Source organism: Macaca fascicularis, chromosome 8 (assembly GCF_037993035.2).
Source record: "Macaca fascicularis isolate 582-1 chromosome 8, T2T-MFA8v1.1".
Classification (NCBI taxonomy): Eukaryota; Metazoa; Chordata; class Mammalia; order Primates; family Cercopithecidae; genus Macaca; species Macaca fascicularis.
Genome location: NC_088382.1, coordinates 76098708 through 76119332, shown reverse-complemented (window position 1 = coordinate 76119332; position 20625 = coordinate 76098708). Strand labels below are relative to the sequence as shown.

The following is a 20625-nucleotide window of genomic DNA, read 5'->3' as shown; positions in this document are numbered from 1 at the left end:
GGGTGGTGGAGCTTGCAGTTAGTGGAGATCGTGCCACTGCACTCTAGCTTGGGCGACAGAGCAAGACTCGTCTCAAAAAAAAAAAAAAAAAAAAGAATTGCACATGATTCATGTAGTAGGAACCCTGAAAAGTGTCTGTCACATAGCACATAGCAGTTTTACTTATTATAGTTTAAAGTTAATTATTATTATATTAATTATTAATATTAGCCAAAATAGTACCTTCTCTTACCGTCTCTCCCTCCCAACTGTGGCTAGTCTGGCACCATGCAGAATTCTGGATAAGAATGCTAGGTTTTGGCTGGGCACGGTGGCTCATGCCTGTAATCCCAGCACTTTGGGAGGCCAAGGCGGGCGGATCCTCCAGGTCAGGAGATCGAGACCATCCTGGCTAACACAGTGAAACCCCATCTCTGCTAAAAATACGAAAAAATTAGCCGGGCGAGGTGGCGGGCGCCTGTAGTCCCAGCTACTCAGGAAGCTGAGGCAGGAGAATGGCGTCAACCCGGGAGGTGGAGCTTGCAGTGAGCCAAGATTGCGCCACTGCACTCCAGCCTGGGCGACAGAGCGAGACTCCATCTCAAAAAAAGATAAGTAAAATAAAATAAAAAAAGAATGCTAGGTTTGGTGGAGACTTACAGTCTCCAGCCTTTCTGGAGGAGGTCAGAGTTGACCAATAACATCCCAGTCTGTGACTGGTCACCCCTCCACCCCCTTCCAAAGGCCACAGCTGAACTCTTCTCACTCTATATATCCAAGGTCATTCCAGGGTTACCTAATGTACCCTGAGGCTCAAGGTTCTGGTCTAGTAAGGCTGCCTGCCCCCAGGGGACACCTGCGTTTCTTCCCAGACACGTGGCCAAGTGCTCTGTGCCACTTGTGGTTCTGCTACCAAGTAAAATTGTCCCACAAGCAAGTCTCAAGTTCAAGAAAAAACAGCATAACAAAATCACAGAAAATTACAAAAGCATCCCTAGTCCACTCAACTATGAGCTTTATTGTTGGAAATTTCGTTCATTTCTTTTGTGCAATTTACTTCCCAGACCTGGGTACTATTTTTGGCAGCTGCACCAAGCCAACTTCATAGTTAAGGTGAAGATGTGTTTTGTAGTTTTACTAATACTGCAAGTTTTAACATCTCTTCTCTGGATTTCATAACAAGTATTGCTATTTTTTCATGTCTCAAATTCCCACTGTGACAAGTAACAAAACATAAATTTATTGCAATAAATGGAACATGTAAGAATATTTGTGGTGTTGCTTAATCAGCTGGGATTTATGGGGCAACTATTCTGTGCAAGGCACTGTACGAGCTCTGAAACTTGTTATGTAAGAATATTTGTGGTATTGCTTAATCAGCTGGGTTTATGGAGCAACTATTTTGTGCAAGGCACTGGACTAGCCCTGAAACTCTTGTTAATATAAACTCTCTTAATATTAGGTTGGTGGAAAAGTAATTGCTGTTTTGGCCATGAAAAGTAATTGCAAAAATCGCAATTTTGCATCAGTCTCATAATTAATTGGTTTTTAATTGGTTGGTTAAGTTTTTAAGAGACAGTGTGTATTTGTATTTTAAAGTAGTGAAATACAATGAGATCAAATCTGTAAAGTAACAGCAACAGCAATAGTACTGTTGTTCTTGTCAAGAGACTTTGGAAGCAAGGGAAACAGCCAGCTGCAATCTCTGCAATATGTCATCAGCAATTCTTCCCCAAACCCATCTAGATCCTGGTACTATCTAATTTAGTTTTGGATCTTTAGCGGAAATTAATAGCTATAATAATTATAATAATTATGTTAGATTTATAGAACAGCTTTCCTTCCAAGAGCACAAGCCTCTTAGAGCTCTGCAGATGTTCCATAAATACATGTCCCCTAATGGAATCACAATGAGGCCACTTCTAGATGGTCTCAATATTGCTATCAAGCTTTGTGGACTGGACTGACCTGTGCACAATTGAAAAGGGGCTCTTCACATCGTTCCTTTCTAGGAATAAGCTTCCCACAGCATTGTATCTAGGAAAGGAATTCTATAGCCAATGTGGTTTGGTGAATAAGAAGCCTTTTTTGTTATTTTTTTAAATGAATGGATGATATATAATGCTATCACGATGCTATTCGCAATCAACAAGTGAATGCTGACTATGCAGTAAATACAGAATAAGGAATAGGGAAACATAACCTGAATTTCATCTTTTTTTTCCTCATGTCTCTGAACTTTAAGTCCCTAAAGGCCAGGGTTTTGCCTTGCTTTGTGACTTCCCTTAGAGTAAATACAGTGACAACCTATGTTAGAGGATTTTGTTTTTATTATTACCATCCAAACAATTTTAAGGCAAGACTGTCTGAATTAGGAACTGGGCTATTTTGCAAGATGCCATTTCTATTAATTTTCTATTAAGTTTTTACTAGATATTTTTTCTTTACTTTGTAGAGATCTGGAGCTACAAAGGACCTGTGAAGTGCAAAAATGTGTAAAATGGATGTAATACCAGGATTTAAGGTGTAGAGGGACAGCAGTATGTCTCTTTCAACATCACCATCTGGAATGGATTAGTGTTAATGAGTCACTTAATTCTTAAATTGATACAAAAGCATGGGCACCAACTCCCCTCTCTCATGCTGTGAGCAACTCTCAATCTCACTGGGAAGGACTGACTTGGAAAACCATTTTTCCATAAAACAGTCTGTGATTGATAAACAAGCATTCAGTGCAGCAACCCATTAAACCAAACAAACAAAAACAAGTTTCAGATGGCCTTGATACATGGAAGAGTGGAAGAGTGTTACCTGATGGACTCCTGCTTGTAGATGTCAATGATATTTTCCACCAGCAGGTTCCTCTGAAGTCCATATACCCCATGTCTATCCAAAACCACTTCATGTCTACAGGATGGGCAGCGGAATCGGCCCCCTGATGCCATGGTGGTGCCTCCTCTTGTGGGCAAATACGGGTTAGAGGCCTGTTCTTGCCAAGTAAGAAAAAAGGAATTGGGTAATGCCACAAGTAGCTTCTCCGAGACTTGTTTTCACTCTCTGCTACTACAAACAACATGAACTTCTACTTTAAGCTTGCCATAAGATCATCCCTCAGGGCTTTCTCAGCAAGTGGTTCTGAAACACAGGGTCAGACCTTATCCACAGTCATATGCGAACATACCACTGTGTACATAAGATATTTTTCCATTCAACATTTTCAGAACCAAAAGTTCCAGCCAGAAACTCCACATTAAAGTCTTCAGCAATTACTTATTTATAGTTTTGAAACACATTAAATGGTTTGATTTTTAAAAATATATGATTCTTAGTATTAAAATAAAACTAGATTTGGGAGTAAAGAGGACACAAACCAAATCGTTAAAAGAAACATGTTTTTCTTGAAAGTAAATGCAACTTTATAAAGTTTTGTTTGTTTGTTTGTTTGTTTTTCTTTTTTTAAGACAGAGTTTCACTCCGTTGCCCAGGCTGGAGTGCAATGGCACAATCTCAGCTCACTGCAACCTCCACCTCCTGGGTTCAAGCAATTCTCCTGCCTCAGCCTCCCAAGTACCTGAGATTATAGGTGCCCGCCACCATGCCCAGCTAATTTTTTTTTTTTTTTTGTATTTTTAGTGGAGATGGGGTTTTGCCATGTTAGCCAGCCTCGTCTCGAGTGCCTGACCTCAGGTGATCCACTGGCCTCGGCCTCCCAAAGTGCTGGGATTACAGGTGTGAGCCACCGCGCCTGGCAACCTTATAAAGTTTTTTAAAGCATTTCACCTCAATGTTAAGCACTTGATTCCAAGAGAAGGGAATCTTTTCCACCCCCTCCCCCCAACCAAATTCCAAACAAACCTACCTGGAAAATATCACTGGCACATTTCCTACACAGGTTGTGCTGACAGGGGAGAATGACCACGGGTTTCGTGAACATCTCTAAGCAGATGGGACAGATGAGTTGCTTCTCTAAGTTATCCATGGTCTGCTGCTCTTTGGAAAAAGACTTGTAATTCAGAGATGCGCTCATCTCCTCGCTGTCCCCAAGTGTGCTGCCAGGGAAGGGTGCTGCAAGTGGCTCCAGCAAGTGTTTCCTGGATATTATTCCAGGGATTGTGTGATCAAGTGTCCTTTACGTTTCCCTCGGTGGAGGACATTGTTTCAGGCCCTGGTTTGGAGTGGGTGCCGGAGCTGTTTTTAGCAACCTGCAGTCACGTGATGTGGGCTGACTTGTCCATATAAGCCAGTGACAGGAGGATGGATCCTGACAGGTGACGAGCAGGAGTCAACATTCTTGCCCCAGGGAGTGAAGAGAGTGGGTGGGAAGGAGGATTACAAACCCCATTTAGACAGGGTTGTGAAGAGAAGGAGGTCAAAGCTGACAGTTGTCAACAACAAATGCAAATGTGCATGCCTAGCCACTGAACCATGCCCTCTGTGAACACTCACTGAGAATTTGGTGACAGTTTCTCCAGGAAGGGGCAGAACGCAGCACAGTGTCTGACTGTGTAACTAATGCCAGCCCTGTCTTGAGAGTGTAGGAACTGAGTCACCAAAAGTAGCCTAATAGAGCCTTCTTAGGTGAAAATGAACAAAACATGTCTTGAAAATTGTTATCCAGGCTTCACAAGGGCAATCATCAAAAAGACTTTCTTAATGTTAAGTATTTCATCTTTGTCAGCTGGGGTTGTGGTCTTTGAAAAATTACAATTTAAAAGCTAAATTCAAATCTTCACCACAGAGGTATCCACCTCATAAATAAATAAATACATGCATAAATAAAAATTCAAAACCAGTGGATGATCTAATTATTTGAGAAAAAAGTTATATGATAAAACAACTCTAGTATGCTGTCTGCTCTTCCGCATTGCTTTCCTCTTCCTTGGCCCTCTTTCCTCCTATGCTGCCCTGCCTCCTACACACACCCAAAAACACAAAGCAAATTTGATGGTCTTTTACTGATTATTTAAATTCTTAAATTATATAATAGTTTGCAACAATAATCAGTAATGAGGTAGCAACTGGCAGGGGCCTGGGGGTGGCAAATCTATTATTTCATTTTGTCATCCCTTGGGGCACAGTTACCAGCGCCATTGACAAGTGAAGTATAAATGGAGTCCTTTTTCCATACCTGCATTTCATCTGCCTCCAAAATAACTATACGCCCTTGCATTTCCCCTTCCTCCAAGGTGACTTTTTAAACCATAGTTTCCCTGGTAATTTCTAATATTCTTGGTCTGCTCTTGAGTCAAAAACATTGATTCTGACATTCATCGGGATTTTGTGAAGCGACAATTTAACCAATATATATTGTATTTAAAAATTTTTAAATCAGATCAAAAATGAAAAAGAAATCCATGTCTGTTTATATGTGATAAATTTTGGCTTTCTTTCTCCTTGATTTTAAAAACCTGGGACAATGAACACATTTTGTTAACATATCCCTGGTGTGAATTAGATTACCAGTGAAGTGTAGGTCAGTGTGACTGGTTATGTGTGGTCTTAGTGCTGTGTGCACAGAGAGCTTATTGAGAATCTAACAAGCTCTATTAATTAATAATAAGTTATATGTATTCATAAACATATCGGGGATCTTTAGAGAATTATCTTAGTCCTTTCAATATTTATTTAGCAACTACAGTGAGGACAGGAACTGGTAAAATTTTTTTACTGAATTACTTCGGTTCACCCCGCCTAGACAGTTAATTGTGTTTATCAATTCATGGGCTGTGGAAGGGAGGTCTGAATGCAATATGTGAGATATTTTCTAGGAAAGATTAAGTTTCTACTGCCAAAGACCTTGCAATCTAAGTAAAAGCACTTAAACTAATCATGTACATTGCAGCAGAGTCTTTTCTTGTAGAAGGAATTCATTCCTTCAAAATACATTCATTGGATATGTGTAGTGTGTCTCCATTGTGTGAGGCTCTGGGGATTGAAAGATGAACAAGACATAGGTCATTGTCCTCAAGGAGCCCAGTCTAAGAGTGGAGATGAGACGTGCACACACACAACATAGTACAAAATAAAATGTGATAAAGAGTCCAAGCCAAAAAGTACCTGAGACAGGTCTCAATCGAGAAAGTTAACGGCGCGTGCCAGGAGGCAGGTCTGTGCCTTTCTCCAGAGAAGATTTCGGAGGCTTTAATATTTAAAGGGAAAAGGATGGATATTGGGGAAAGAGAAAAAAAATTTCTCAGTTGTGGGTATAGATAAGAGGCAAACGGTTGCATTCTTTCGAGTCTTTGATCAGTCTTTCACCAAATACATAATTTACATGTTGGCGCTGGGCGGTAGGTAGAGGAATAATAGTCATTTATGTCTTCCTCTAGCTCAGTGAGTCTGCATTTTTACATCAGAGGAAGAAAGCAGATATGCATTTGTCTCAGGTAAGCAGAGAGATGACTTAGAGTTCTGTCCTTTGTACCACGCCTGTGAAGATAAGCTGTCAGTTTACACTGTCAAGGTAAAATTCAACAAAACTGTTTTAAGGTAAAGATATTGGGGCCTGTAAGGAATTTCCCAGGGTGCAAATTGTAAGGGAGGTATGTAGCTTTTAAATCTTTGTAGCTATCTTATTTAGGAATAATGTGGGAGGCAGGTTTGCCTGACGCAGTTCCCAGCTTGACTTTTCCCTTTGGCTTATGATTTTGGGGTCCCAAGATTTATTTTCCTTTCACAACAGCTACAGCAATTCAGGGTCGGAGGAATCAGAAGGGCTTCATGGGTGGGGTTAGTGTTTGAACTGCTGCACCGAGGATCTCAGAGGGATGGACGTGTAGTTAGGTGAGGCATGGCTGGGGCTTTCCAAGAGAAGGCACAGAAGCAGCAACATGGGCATGCACAGGCGTGCAGGGGATCTCCGAGCCACAGTGACTTGAGCTGGAGTGCAGGCATGCTGCTCAAGCATTGGCTGGCCATGGATACTGCGTTAAAGAGTTTTTAACACTTAATAAATTAAGCAGCAGGAAGTCGTTAAAAGTTTCTCACTTCCGTGAGGGCAGTGGTTGGTTAGATTGATCTTTCAGTGAGAATTGGGTTAGATTAGCATGAAGGTGACTGGCTAAAGACCAGATCAGAGGCTGTTGCCAATAGTCCAGGTGAGAGGTCGGGAAGCCCTGGCACAGGTCATGGCAGTGGGGAAGGAAAGAAGGAAATGATCCCTGGGGCTGCTATGAAAGTAGAATCCACAGAGATGACTCAGATGCGTGAGCCCGAGTGACCGATGATGTAGTGAGAGGCTGCAGAGTGAGTCAGAGACAGTCAGGCTTTCTCCCAACTTCTGCATCTACCTCGCTTTGTGGTCTTGGAAGGTGACCTCACCTAGGAGGATTTCAGTTCTGCCCTCTATAAGTGAGTGGGGTTCATAACCTAGCTTAGCAGTATTCGTAGAAAAAAACAAAAACCTCTGAAACAGTATTTTCTTTTAAGAGACCGAGAGTCACTCTGTTGCCCAAACTGGAGTGTAGTGGCGCAGTCATAGCTCACTGAAACCTCAAAGTCCTGAGCTCAAGCAATCCCCCCACCTCAGCCCCCTGAGTAGCTGGGACTACAGGTGTGCACCACTAGGCCCAGCTAATTTTTTAATTTTTTTGCAGAGACAAGGGTCTTGCTATGTTGCCCAGGCTTGAACTCCTGGCTTCAAGCCATCCTCCTGCCATGGCCTCCCAAAGCTCTGGGATTACAGAGCTGATCTCTATCTTCCTTTCTCTGTCTTTTTTTTTTTTCTCTCTGTTCTTTCTTGCTCCCTGCCTTTTACTTTTTCTTAGAACTGTCCCTGGAGGCGACACAGGAAACCAGCATGAATCCCACAGGACTAAGAGCTCAGGTGATGAATGTCAATGAAAAAGAGTAAAACTCTGTAAAACATTTGAAAAGATTTCCTCTGAGCCAAATATAAGAACCATGACCTGTGACAGCCCCAGGAAGTCCTGAGAACAGGTGCCCAAAGTGGTCAGGCTACAGTTTAGTTTTATAAGTTTCAGGGAGACATAAGACATCAATCAATATATGTGGGGGTATACATTCATTTGGTCTGAAATATGGGACAGCTCGAAGTAGGGGCTTCCAGGTCATACATACGTAGATTCGAAGATTTTCTGATTGGCAGTTGGTTAAAAGAGCTAAGATATCACCTAAGGACCTGCAATTTACAGTAAGGTATGTCTGGGTTTAGATAAGGGGTTGTGGACACCAAGGTTCTTGTGCAGAAGATGCTTCCAACTAGCAGGCTTCAGAGAGAGTAGAAGTTAAATCAGTTAAATCTCTCCTGGATCAGGGAAAAGACCTGGAAAAGGAAGGGATTCTCTACAGAATATAGATTTTCCTCACAAGAGACAGTGTTGCAGGGCCATTTCAAAATATTTCAAAGAAATATATTTTGGGGGAAAATACTTTAATTTCTTTCAGGGCCTGCTATCTGTCATATGATGCTATACTAGCGTCAGATTGGAATTTGGTATCTTATTGCTACAAAGAGTCTGTTTTTTCAGTCTTAAGATCTCTGTTTTAGTGTTAATGCTGGTCAGCTGAGCCTGAATTCTAAAAGAGGCTAGAAGGAGGCATGTGTGACTCTATCTTCCCATGATGGCCTGAAATCATTTTTTAGGTTTACTTTGGAACGACCTTGGCCGAGAAGGGGCGTCCATCAGTGAGTTGGGGGGCTTAGAATTATATTTTTGGTTACCAAAATATACCCTGAAAATCTGAGACAGGTCTCAGTTAATTTAGAAAGTTAATTTTGCCAAGGTTGAGGATGCACGCCTGTGACACAGCCTCAGGAGGTCCTAACAATGTGTGCCCAAGGTGATCAGAGCACAGTTTGTTTTTATACATTCTATGGAGACATGACACATCAATCAACATATGCAAGATGAACATTGGCTTGGTCTGGACAGCTCAAAGCAAAGGTGGAAGATTTGAAGCGGGGAGGAGGATTCCAGGTCATAGGTAGAAAAGAGAAAAATGGTTGCATTCTCTTCAGTTTCTAATTAGCCTCTTCATTTATGCATTTATCTCAGTGAGCAGAGGGGCGACTTTGAATAGAATGAGAGGCAGATTGGCCCTAAACAGTTCCCAGCTTGACTTTTCCCTTTAGCTTAGTGATTTGGGGGCCCCAAGATTTATTTTCCCTTCACAACATGAATAATTACCACCTTCCTCTCTGCGTTCTCTTTTCTTCATTTCTTGCTCCTCCCTGCTCTCAGACACCAGTCCATGGGGTGGGTGTTTGAGCTGGAAGTGGGACACAGGAGGGAGTGCTCTGCTCTAAGGAGAAATCAGAACATTTTGTTTACTCCCAAATCATTCACAGGGTTCAGGAGATTGGGGAAATTCTGGACCTGAATCAGAATTTAAGTCATCTTCAGGCTCCGGGATTTGGAGTGGACCTGAGCCTGTGCTGGACATGAAAACCAGCTGATAAAAGAAAAAATTTAGACAAATTGAAATTAACAAAATTTAATTGAGCAAAGGATGATTCACGAATGAGGCAGCCCTCAGAACCAGAATAGGTTTAGAGATTGAAGGGCTGCCCCATGGTTGGGTAGGATTTATGGACCGAGAAAAGGAAGTGATGTACAGAAAGCAGAAGTGGGGCACAGAGTTAGGTGGACTGGTGACAGCTCAGCGTTTGCCTTACTTGAACCTGGTTTAACAGCTGACCACCTGGGATTGGCTGAGACTCAGCGACCTGTTACATGAGCACGTTACAGTCTGTTTAGACACCCAGCTGGGCGACAGTTCACTATGTACAAGAAACCTTTAGGTGAAACCTAAAATATATATGAAGGTAGCTTTAGGTCAAACTTAATTTAACAAAGCGTAGTCTCCTGAAGGTATTTTGGTTTATATAGAAGGAGTGCACTGCTTCCCCCACGTCCACCCCTACTCTCACCACACATATCAGGACAGAGGCTAGAAACTGATCGGGAGCAATTACACAGGGAGCTGCCATGGTTGGAAGCCCTGGTTGCCCCTCATTTCTGAGTCCCACCAGCCTGGGGCTGGAGTATGTTTAGACACATTGAAAAACTGAAGCAAAGTTACCACCACCCTCCCCTCTTTCAACAGTTTTCCGGTCTCCCAGATACATCTGGGGAAATTAGATGGGTCCCTAGGAACCTGAGTGTGCACCCAACGGTGGATGTGACGCTGAAGAGTAACAACAGAAAAAGAAGGCTTTTGACCTCTTTCAACCTGTAGCTGCCGGGCCAAATGGAACCAGGCATTTTCAGGGGCCAGGGCCCAGGAATGAGATGTAGATCTGCAGTGGAATTCTTACATGACCTAAATGGAGTTAGGCCAAATTTCACAAGTAAAGGGCACGGTCTGTCCTCACTTAAGACACTAGCAGCGAACTCTGGGGTTCCCAGATCCTGTACTTCTGACCAACTGGCTACAAATTTGGGGGTTCCCACTACCTCCTTGGTTTGGTAGAATGACTCACAGAACTCAGGAAAACATATTCATGATTACAGTTTTATTAGAGCCAAAAAGAATACAAATTAAGACTGGCCAAAAGAAGAAATTCATAGGGGCAAGGTTGCAGGGTGTCCCAAATGTGAACTTCCACATCCTCTCCCAGTGGAGTCAGGATGCATCACCCTCCTGGCACATGAATGTGTAACAATGCACACAGAGTGCTGTTAACCAGGGAAGGTCACCCCAGCTTCTGTGTCCAGAGTTCTTATGGGGGCTTCATTATGGAGGCATGATTGATGGAATCATTAGCTATGTTACTGATCTCAATCTTCAGCTTTCTCCTTGCCTCCCTGGAGGTTGGGCTGACATCATGTGGCTCAAAGCCCCAAGATTCGCATCTCATGGTTGTTCTTTCTGACATGGCCGGCCCCCATCCTCAGTTATCTCATTAGCATAAACTATCAGGGCCCACGATGAATAACAAAGGCATGTCTGTCACTCGAGAAATTCTAAGGATTTAGAGGCTCCCACTCAGGGACTTGGGACAAAGACCAGCTAAGTTCTTTATTATACAGTAAGAGCTCAGTGTGTTTTTCATCTAGGGAAGACAGGAAGGGATGCTAAAATTATTTTTACTACTATACTACTACAACAAATATGATAAATATGTACTGAGTACCCATTACTTCATATCATAGCTCCCTGTCTCTGGTATTATTATCTCCACTGAGTCAACTGTGGCTGAGCAAGTTAAGTAGTTGCCTTGAGTCACATGGCTGCTGAAACTGTGATGCAGACTAAGAGACACATCTTTTGAGTACAGAGCCCATGACCTCACCCACTAAACTGCACCACACCCATGCTTTAGAAGGGCACTGTCCATAACAATTTCCACTAATTATGGAAATGTTCTATATCTGTAGTGTCCAATCTCTAGCCACTTGTGGTTCTTGAGTACTTGGAATGTGCACCGTGCAGCTCTGAAACTAAATTTTAAACTGTATTAATGTAAACTTATATTTAAATGTCCACATGTGGATAGTGGTTATTATACTAGACAATCAGTCCTAGAACACGAGATATAAAAAAATATTGGGGGCAAATTCAAATGCATATGAAAGACTCTCCAACAAGAACTGGGTCACTGTCTTTTGGTGATTTTGTACTCTCTGGCTAGAGTGATATGAATCTCTACTCGCCCCAGTGTGGTCAGAAGAGCAGCACCGATTCTTCATTGTAACTGTCAAAATAGGTCAGAGCATTCTGTGAACAGGAGACATTAGAAAATCCCAAAGAATGCTGAACATTCCAGAACATCCTCAGCATTTCATTTACCCACGTTCTGTTTTGTGTCTTTGGTGCAGGTAATTGCAATTCCAGGTACTTGAAAATAATCCAGCCTTAGTTTAAGGAGCCATTTGTTCATCAAACAGAACAGAGAATTTATGGTTAGATGGAGGGTACAGCTAAAAGAAAATAAAAAACAGATATGGTTTGAAGCAAAACAGTGAGCAGAGAGAGTGCAGTCCTGATGAAAGAGAAAACAAGAGGAGTTGGAAGACGGATCTCACTCCTGGCTCAGCCTCTAAGGTAGAAAGGAAGTATTCTTGCTTTCTTGTGCCCACTGGAAGTGAGAAAGGGGGTGACTGACTAAAGAATTAAAACAGGGAAAGAACATCAGATGATGTGAATGTGAAGGCAGAGAGTTGGTGATTGCTGAAGAAGGAAGTTTAGTTGGGCTGGAGCACTAGGGCACCAGTGGACCAAGACTTTCAGGTCAACTCCAGCACCAATATAATCTGAGAATTATTTTAATCCCATGCCAAAACAAAGGCCAACACTTAATCTTGTGCAAACCAGGTCCTCTTAAACTAAGCCAGTGAGGCTGTTAATTCTTTCTTGCAATATTCACACATGCATGCCTACATCCGTCCGTCCATCCCTCCCTCCCTCCCTTTTTTAGTGAGAACTCCACTCATGACCAGTGGAGAGAAGGCCACACTTCATTTGGGATTTCAATGAGCTGGTGTTCCAAGCACCAGGCTCGGTTATCAGTCCTGCCAGATATAACCCATCTGACCACAGAAGACATAATGTTATTTCCTTTGGTATCCTAGAGCTCAGGGTGTGGCCCAAATAAAGCACTGTCTAACCATTATTCGGCTTAGAAATTTCCCTCCATGTAACAACTTTAAAAGTTATTCCAGGCCGGGCGCGGTGGCTCAAGCCTGTAATCCCAGCACTTTGGGAGGCCGAGACGGGTGGATCACTAGGTCAGGAGATCGAGACCATCCTGGCTAACACGGTGAAACCCCGTCTCTACTAAAAAATACAAAAAACTAGCCGGGCGAGGTGGCGGGCGCCTGTAGTCCCAGCTACTCAGGAGGCTGAGACAGGAGAATGGCCCGAACCCGGGAGGCGGAGCTTGCAGTGAGCTGAGATCCGGCCACTACACTCCAGCCTGGGCGACAGAGCGAGACTCCGTCTCAAAAAAAAAAAAAAAAAAAAAAAAAAAAAGTTATTCCAAAAAATATAACCCAGAACACTCTTTCCTTACAAATATTCTTGCCATCCCTTTGCACTGAGGACTTGACCCATGACATCTACAAAATACTTCATGTTTTCCCTCTGCCTGTGTCATCAGTCTTTTCTATTTAGCTGTCTACCTGGCAATTAGTAGCTTGGATATGTGATTTAAAAAATTTTTTTTTTTTTTTTTTGAGACGGAGTCTCGCTTTGTCACCCAGGCTGGAGTGCAGTGGTGCGATCTCGGCTCACTGCAAGCTCCGCCTCCCGGGTTCACGTCATTCTCCTGCCTCAGCCTCCGAGTAGTTGGGACTACAGGCCGCGCACCACCACGCCTGGCTAATTTTTTTGTATTTTTAGTAGAGACGGGGTTTCACAGTGTTAGCCAGGATGGTCTCGACCTCCTGACCTCGTGATCCGCCCGCCTCGGCCTCCCAAAGTGCTGGGATTACAGGCGTGAGCCACCGCGCCCCGCGTGATTTTTAAATTTTTAATGAAAAGAAACATCTTACAAAATCTAAAATCAAAGAGAAATGAACTTGAAAAGCACTTAACAGCAGCTAACACTGTGGCATTTCTTTCATTAGATGGTTTGCCAACTTCTGCTTGAAATCTTTTGTTCATTTGATAATCACTCCTTCTTCAAATCTGTTGTTTATAAATTTTACTTCATCATAAAGATCTCTGAGGAAACGTCAGAAAAATGAACATATTTTACTTTCCCCTGAACACTTCTTGGAAATAAGAAACACTCATTATATATGTGCCAGCAATAAGCAGTGACAGTCCCAACAAGTAGCGAATACTTTAGCCCAAGGTCTTCCCAATGGCCTATGTCTGAACTCCACACGTTGGCTCCACCCTCCCCACCCAGCCCCAGCCCCAGCCCCAGCCCCACTTCTCCTCCACCTCAGCCTCCTAACTGATTTCTCTGAATTCACTCTTGCCTTCTGCAATCCACTTCTCACAAGTCACCCCTTATTTAAATCCTATTAATGGTCACATCACCTCTAGGATAAAGGTATTAATCCTCACTGTGGTCCCAAGACCTGATGTGATCTGGCCCTTGCCTATCTCTCTGACTTGCACTGTCCAAAGACATAAGATGTATGTGACAAATATGTTCCATATACATGATTTTAAATTTTGTAATAGCCACATTTAAAAAATCTAAAAATAAATAAAAATAATATTATTTTACTTAACCCCAGAACATCTAAAATATTATCATTTCAACATGTAACCAATACTGTTTAAAAGTGAGATGTGCACACAGAGACAGTTTTCCCTCTTCCTTTCCTATATGGAGATCTTTTACTTCATTTCCTTTGCTTTATTGCCCTGATGAGAGCTGAAAACACCCTTGCCTTGGTCTTGGTCTTAGGAGGAAAGCACTGTTCTTTAATATTAAGCATAATGTAAGCTGCATGTGTTTCACTTATGTCCTTTATCAGGTTGAATGAGTTCCCTTCCCCTCTAAATTTGGTGACAGTTTTTAAAAGCAGGAATGGATGTTGAATTTGGTCAAATGATTTTTCTGCATCTGCTCAGATGATCACATGATTTTTTTTCTTTAATCTGTTTAATGTTATGAATTTGAATGTTGAGCCAGTCTTGTATTCCTGGGATAAATCTCACTTAGTCATAACGTATTTTCCTTTTTATATGTTGTTGGATTTACTTGGCTAAAATTTTGTTGAGAATTTTTGCATCTATATTCATAAGCTATATTGGTCTGTAGTTTTCTTTTTCTGTAATGTCTTTGCCTAATTTTGGTATCAGAGACTTCATAGAATGAGTTGGAAAGTACTCCTTTTTCATCATTTTTTTGGGAAAAATTTGTATATAATTGGTATTTTTTTTCTTCCTTAACTCTTTGGTAGAATTCAGTACTGAAGCCATTTGGGCCTGGTGTTCTCTTTATGAGAGAAATAAGTTACAACATGTAAAGTACTTAGAGCTGTGCTCGGCTTGTAGGAAGTGCTGGGTTGATGTCAGCTGTTAATTTTTTTTAAAGTCATCCCTAGTTCCAATTTAAAAATATTGTTTATTTCAGAAAACTTAGAAAATAGTTTAAAATTTTAAGGAAAATATATCACAGTAATCATACTACCAAAGATCATTATTGTTGTTAACATTTTAATGCATGTTTCCAGTCTTTTTTTTTTTCTTTTTCTTCTTTTTTTTTTTTGAGACGGGGTCTCCCTCTGTCACCCAAGCTGGAGTGCAGTGGCGCAATCACTGCTCACTGCAGCCTTGACCTCTCAGGTTCAAGAGATCTTCCTACCTTACCCTCCCGAGCAGCTGGGATCACAGGTACATGCCACCGCATACAGCTAATTTTTGTATTTTTTTTAGAGACAGGGTTTCACCATGTTGCCCAGGCTGGTCTCGAACTCCTGACTTCAAGGGATCTGTTTGCCTGGGCCTCTCAAAGTGCTGGGATTATAGGCATGAGCCACCATGCCAGCCTGTTTCTAGTCTTTTCTATAAATAACTTATGCTTGTTTATATTGCTCTATACCTACTTTATTTCTAAGCATGATTATTAACATTTCCCATGTCAATGTAAGTTCTTAATAAATACAATTCTGAGGGCTATATATATTTCATTACACGGCCACACCATAATATATCTAACCATCATATTGTATTTTTAGCATTGTTCTTCCTACTTTCCCTACACAGTAGATCCAAGCACCTCTTTCCAAGCACTTCCATATATATTTATATAAACACATATACAAACCCTTAGACTAATTCCCCCAGGCCTTCACTGTATGATGCTATGCTTGCCAGGCCTCCAGGTGCTGAAATGTGTCGAATCTCTGCAGTTTGCCAGGGAAATGACACTTTATGTTTCTGTTTTTTCCTTCCTTGCACACTGATAACAGCTAATGTTTATTTTGTGTTTACTATGTGCCAGGCACTGTACTAAGGCTTTTACATGTTATATCTTAATTAAAAGTAGGTATTATTATTATATCCCCATTTGAGAAACAAAGACACTGAAGCACCGAAATGTCAAGCAACCTGCCTGTGGTCATACAGTTAGAAGTAGCAAAGCCAAGAAAGGCCATCAGGTTTCACAGTCTGCCTGACTAACCACTATGCATTACTGCTTCCTGATTGATACCTTTGAGCTTTGTATGTGAATTCCATTCCCAGTTTGGGTTGCTGACTCTGAGATATCCTTTGAGTTCTGGCCCAGGTCACCTCCCCCAAACGTGTGTCCTCCACTGGGTTTTGGGTGCATTACTTGCTATTCCTTTGACTTATTACTTACTTCTTGCTCTTTCGGTCACTTAAAGTTTCACTGCCAGTTCCTCCCCTCAGCCAGCTAGAACGCCCATAATCCCAAACTAGAAACTGGGACATGGCATCTGATAAAAGAATTCTTTTTCTTACTTTGTGAATTTGTTTTTATGAACATCATGATGTTATATTTCAAGTAATTTACAACACATTCAATTGAAAGACTATTGAAAATAATAAAACGAGGTAAAAATGGAGACCACTCTAGAAAATGAAAGACAGCAATAAACCATAGCATGTTGTATACACTGGTAACAAAAGTATACAGGTTGCCTAGGACCCTGAAGAAATATCATTTATTTGCTGCACTCCTCACAAAGGATAATACTGTATTTCTGCTTTTGTGTGGAAGATTTGTGTTTTGTCTTGTAAGAACTGCGGGGTGGCTTCAACAGCTTTTTTTCTAGAAAATTAGGATAGGGAGATTTTATTACCAGAAAAGTCTTTGTGTTCTGTTTTATCTCTGAATCTTTCAGTGAGTGTGTGGATGTGTGTTTGGGTTTTACTCGTTTTGTTTTTGTCTTGTCTTTGCTTAACAAAATTACGCTCAAGGACTGCCCTAGATAAAATTTTTATCCAATTAATTCTCTCTCATCGCTGGTCTCTAAATTCTGCACAGTTACTTCCACTGGAGGACAATGACATAAGAACCTCCTCCAACGGCAGCCCCTGTGTCCAGGGACTTTATCCACTCACCTCCTCAGGGCTACCTTTTGCCTTATCCATCCACCTCGGATCTGTCCTCTGTCCGGAGCCAGGCAGCCCGCCCGGGGCCGAACAGTTCCTGCTTCCCCGGCTGAGCAAACGTTCAAAGTAATCAGTGTCCGTTTCCAAGTTCTCTGTTTCTTGTTTTGTTTTCCCTGAGGGTCTCCCCGAACGATGGTCAGCTTAGCCTCAGATGAGTCCCTGAAAATGCAGACATCTTATCACAAATCATAAAGGATTTTGAGGGATAATACATGTGACGGCAATCTGTCTCCATTTTGAAGGAGAAATAATTGTATTTCGTGAATTTCTCCCAACTAAATGGGTCTAGAAATTTAAAGCTAGAAGGATAAACTGCTAGCACCCACCACTCCTTGTCTGGGAGGTTTTAGAGTGGTAACCTGGAGCTCGCCCTACTCTTCAGTTGACTTCGTCTGACTTCGTCTGACTTTTCAGCTCTAGTTTGGGCTGAGAGAATCGAAAGAAAAACCGTACGGGACAGGAAAGAAAACTGGAGGATGCGGGCATCGATCCCGCTACCTCTCGCATGCTAAGCGAGCGCTCTACCATTTGAGCTAATCCCCCACGGCTGGGCACGGCTCGTTATCTGTTCCTCTAGAGAAGGGTCAGAACACTCAGCACTAAAGACAGATTTCTTTGGTTCAAAGCAACAAAACAGACGAGTCTCTCCTTCGAGCCGGAATCGAACCAGCGACCTAAGGATGGCTACGGGCGCGCGCCTACAGTCCTCCGCTCTACCAGCTGAGCTATCGAAGGGAGCGGGCAAAACGGCCTGGGTGCCGCCTTGTCTCTGTAACATTGTGTCATTTTTAGGCTTCCTGTTTTGGGTATTTTGTTCTCTTTCTTTCTGATTCCCAGGTTCCAGGAGCACTAGATCCCTCTTCCCGCGGACCCCCCACCTCCTCAGGGCAGCCGTTGCGAGCCATCGGGTCGCAGAAGCTGCCCGGGGCTCTGAGGAGAGGGCCCTGCCCGGCCCCCTGGAGCCGGCGCTGCCTCCTGTGTGACTCAGGGGCCCGGCAATGCCAAAGACCGGTTAGAAAGATGCAGAAGCCGTGACCCGGCAGTCGCTCGGCCGAGCGGAGACCCACAGCTGCGCTGGGAACCTGCCCGGGCACGTCCCCGCGGGGGGACAGCTAAAAAGAATTACCGCGCAGGCTGGGAGGCCCAAAATGGGGAGAACGCGCTAGAGTTTCCAACTGCTTGTTGGAATGCAATGTGTCATTGAGGGCACCCAAGGAAAGGGACATAAGTCATCGGGAGCTGGAATAAAAACCGCACTCGTCTCCTTCGAGCCGGAATCGAACCAGCGACCTAAGGATGTCTCCTGCTGAGGAAGTAGCTACAGTCCTCCGCTCTACCAGCTGAGCTATCGAAGGGACGTGTATGGATGTTGGCGTCCCCTGAGATTCAGCACAGAAGAATCGGAGCGCCAGTCCAGGCAGCCGGAGATTGCACTGAGCGCAGCGCCAGAGCCGGCCAGTGTGCTCCACGCGTGCGCAGAAAGACAGCGCGCTCTGGCTCCATAGCCTGACTGACCGGGTAAAGGCCCTCAACCCAGGTGTCTGGGGCCCGCGGTGCCAAGACCCTGCGACTCTACCGCCCTCGCTTATCGTACTTTTCCTTTACCAGCCTGCGTTGCCCTTTAAAGTGGTTGCCGAGTGTGTTCTCAACACGCAGTAATTCAACGGCCAGCGGAGGAGTTGCGTGGTAGACCAGTGGCGCAATGGATAACGTGTCTGACCACGCAGCAGAAGATTGTAGGTCCAGCTCCCGCCTGGCTCGGCATTTTTGTCACTTGAGGTTAACAAACCAGAAATCATTACTTCCTCTAGCGTCCCCAAACTGCGAATGCCACCAGTTTGGATTTCTGCAGTGTCCGTTGCACTTTAAGCCCGGGAGGCCTTACCAGCGCCGCCCGTCCAACTTCCGCGGGGTGAAGGGAAGGCCCCGAGGCTCTCGGGACGCCCCCGGCCGGCAAGCCGGGTTAGGAAGACGCCGCTGAAGCCCGCGGTTGTGTAGACAGAGCTGGTTCCACCGCATGTACTTTAAGACATCAGAGTCATTAAGTTCCTAGAGAAAGTCCCCTCACCAACCCCCGGCTAAGCGAAGAGAGGGAAGAAGATTAAGATTACATAAAATGTCTTTTTGATCTGGTTCCTATTTTATGTTTAATTTTAACAAAGTTATTCAATCTCAAATAGGCCTATAATCCTGCTTTGTCGGCCTATTTTTGTACGGTCATAGTCAGCGTTTATAAATTGTTAAAGGTTTGCCGCCATATTCCCACTCAGTTTTTAGCATAGCATAAAAACCATCCAACGACCTGGATTTTGCCCTTAGGGGTCTTTTAACCAAGAAGGCATCATGTTGGTTTGGGCAAACTGAGTTTCTGTGTTAATGTTATTATAGTAATATTTGTGGAAGGGAGATTGGAATTGTTTCTTAAATCTCCCCTATAAGATAGTAGTTCCCAAACGTAAAAGCTTTAATAAAACGTAAAATTAGGAAAGAGAAAATAGGAAGTTAGAGAAAAGGAAAGGGCTGGATTTTTAAGTGGGAAAGCGGCTTCCTTAAGGCTGCACAAACATGAGGAGATTATTTTTGTTTCCTGGTGAACATTTTTCCATTTTTGCATGTAACAAGCTGATGTATCTTTAAAGTTATACAGCGTTTCTGAGAGTTTGAGAAAATGACCTCTGAGAGGTGGAGGAGGTGAGTTGTACCCCTCTGGCTCAAGTTCATGGACAGAACCATGTAAATTAGGCTAAGAGAAAAGAGCCTCCTTTTAGTCCTACTTTCTCCTTATTTTACAAGAGTGGCAAGCAGGGTGTTTATTAAATTATTTTTATCATTATTTTTTAGAAACAGAGTCTTGCTTTGTTACCCAGATTGGGGTGCAGTGATGCAATCATAGCTCACTGCAGCCTCAAACTTCTGAGCTTAAGTGATTCTCCTGCCTCAGCCTCATGGGATTACAGGCATGCACCACCTCACCTGGCTCTAGCTTTTTTGCCCAGGCTGGTCTTGAACTCTTGACTTCCGGCCTCGGCCTCCCAAAGTGCTGGGATTAAGGCGCAAGCTACCATACCTAGCCAAGCCCTTTTCCCCAACGGCCAACCTTACTTGAGTAACAGGTTTCAGGGAGGCCAAACATGCATAATTTTTGGCCTTCTTACTTGTAAGTGACAGAAATTCACAAGAGCTAGTATAAGCAAGACATTTATTATAATGCTACAAGGGTGTCCCCAAGAAACCAAAAATGAAATGTCACTAGGCCTCCTTAAAAGTTTCTCTGTCAGTGCTTCTCAGCTCCTCTCTAGCGCACACAGTTGGAAACATGGTGCTGTCCCCCACCCTAAAAGTTCTGGAGCTTTATTCTTCATGGTCTATCACACAGAGAGTCACTTCTCTTTCTCTGGCCTGACTGCAAAACTCTCCGTTATTCTTGGCCTCACTTAGGTGCTCACCCACTGTGTCCAGGGATCAGGATTACATGTATGAAGGTTGGGCGCATACGACTACACCCTTTCCTCCCCAGGAGTACATTGAAAAGATGATAAAAATACACAAAAGAAAAAAAAAATCTATTGCAACATGGAAAACTACAGTAGGTATAATTAACAAATAGACATTTTAAATAACTTCTGGAAGGTGAAAATC

At 43.1% G+C, this 20625-nt stretch overlaps 1 protein-coding gene and 3 non-coding genes across 10 annotated transcripts in view; all 4 read right to left on the bottom strand.

The window, feature by feature from the left end:
* Nucleotides 1-4146, bottom strand: part of TRIM55 (tripartite motif containing 55) — a 49207-nt gene extending 45061 nt beyond the window's left edge. For 5 of the 7 annotated variants that reach the window (XM_045398342.2, XM_045398340.2, XM_065519295.1 and 2 more), the window contains exons 1-2: nucleotides 3839-4146; nucleotides 2791-2963 (exon numbers count right to left, since the gene is read on the bottom strand). In XM_045398342.2, coding sequence (XP_045254277.2) covers nucleotides 2791-2963; nucleotides 3839-4006 — 341 coding nt within the window. In that variant the 5' untranslated portion in view covers nucleotides 4007-4146. The remainder of the gene's footprint in view (nucleotides 1-2790; nucleotides 2964-3838) is intronic. The other 2 variants (XM_073998865.1, XM_073998866.1) reach the window with 1 other exon arrangement.
* A 13310-nt stretch (nucleotides 4147-17456) lies between these two features.
* TRNAA-AGC (transfer RNA alanine (anticodon AGC)) lies at nucleotides 17457-17529 on the bottom strand. The gene has a single exon. It is a non-coding gene; the product is annotated as a tRNA-Ala (tRNA).
* A 103-nt stretch (nucleotides 17530-17632) lies between these two features.
* TRNAY-GUA (transfer RNA tyrosine (anticodon GUA)) lies at nucleotides 17633-17721 on the bottom strand. The gene is given in 2 exon segments: nucleotides 17633-17668; nucleotides 17685-17721. It is a non-coding gene; the product is annotated as a tRNA-Tyr (tRNA).
* A 527-nt stretch (nucleotides 17722-18248) lies between these two features.
* On the bottom strand, nucleotides 18249-18341 carry TRNAY-GUA (transfer RNA tyrosine (anticodon GUA)). The gene is made up of 2 exons: nucleotides 18305-18341; nucleotides 18249-18284 (listed from the first exon to the last, which is right to left on the bottom strand). It is a non-coding gene; the product is annotated as a tRNA-Tyr (tRNA).
* Between the last annotated feature and the right edge of the window lie 2284 nt (nucleotides 18342-20625).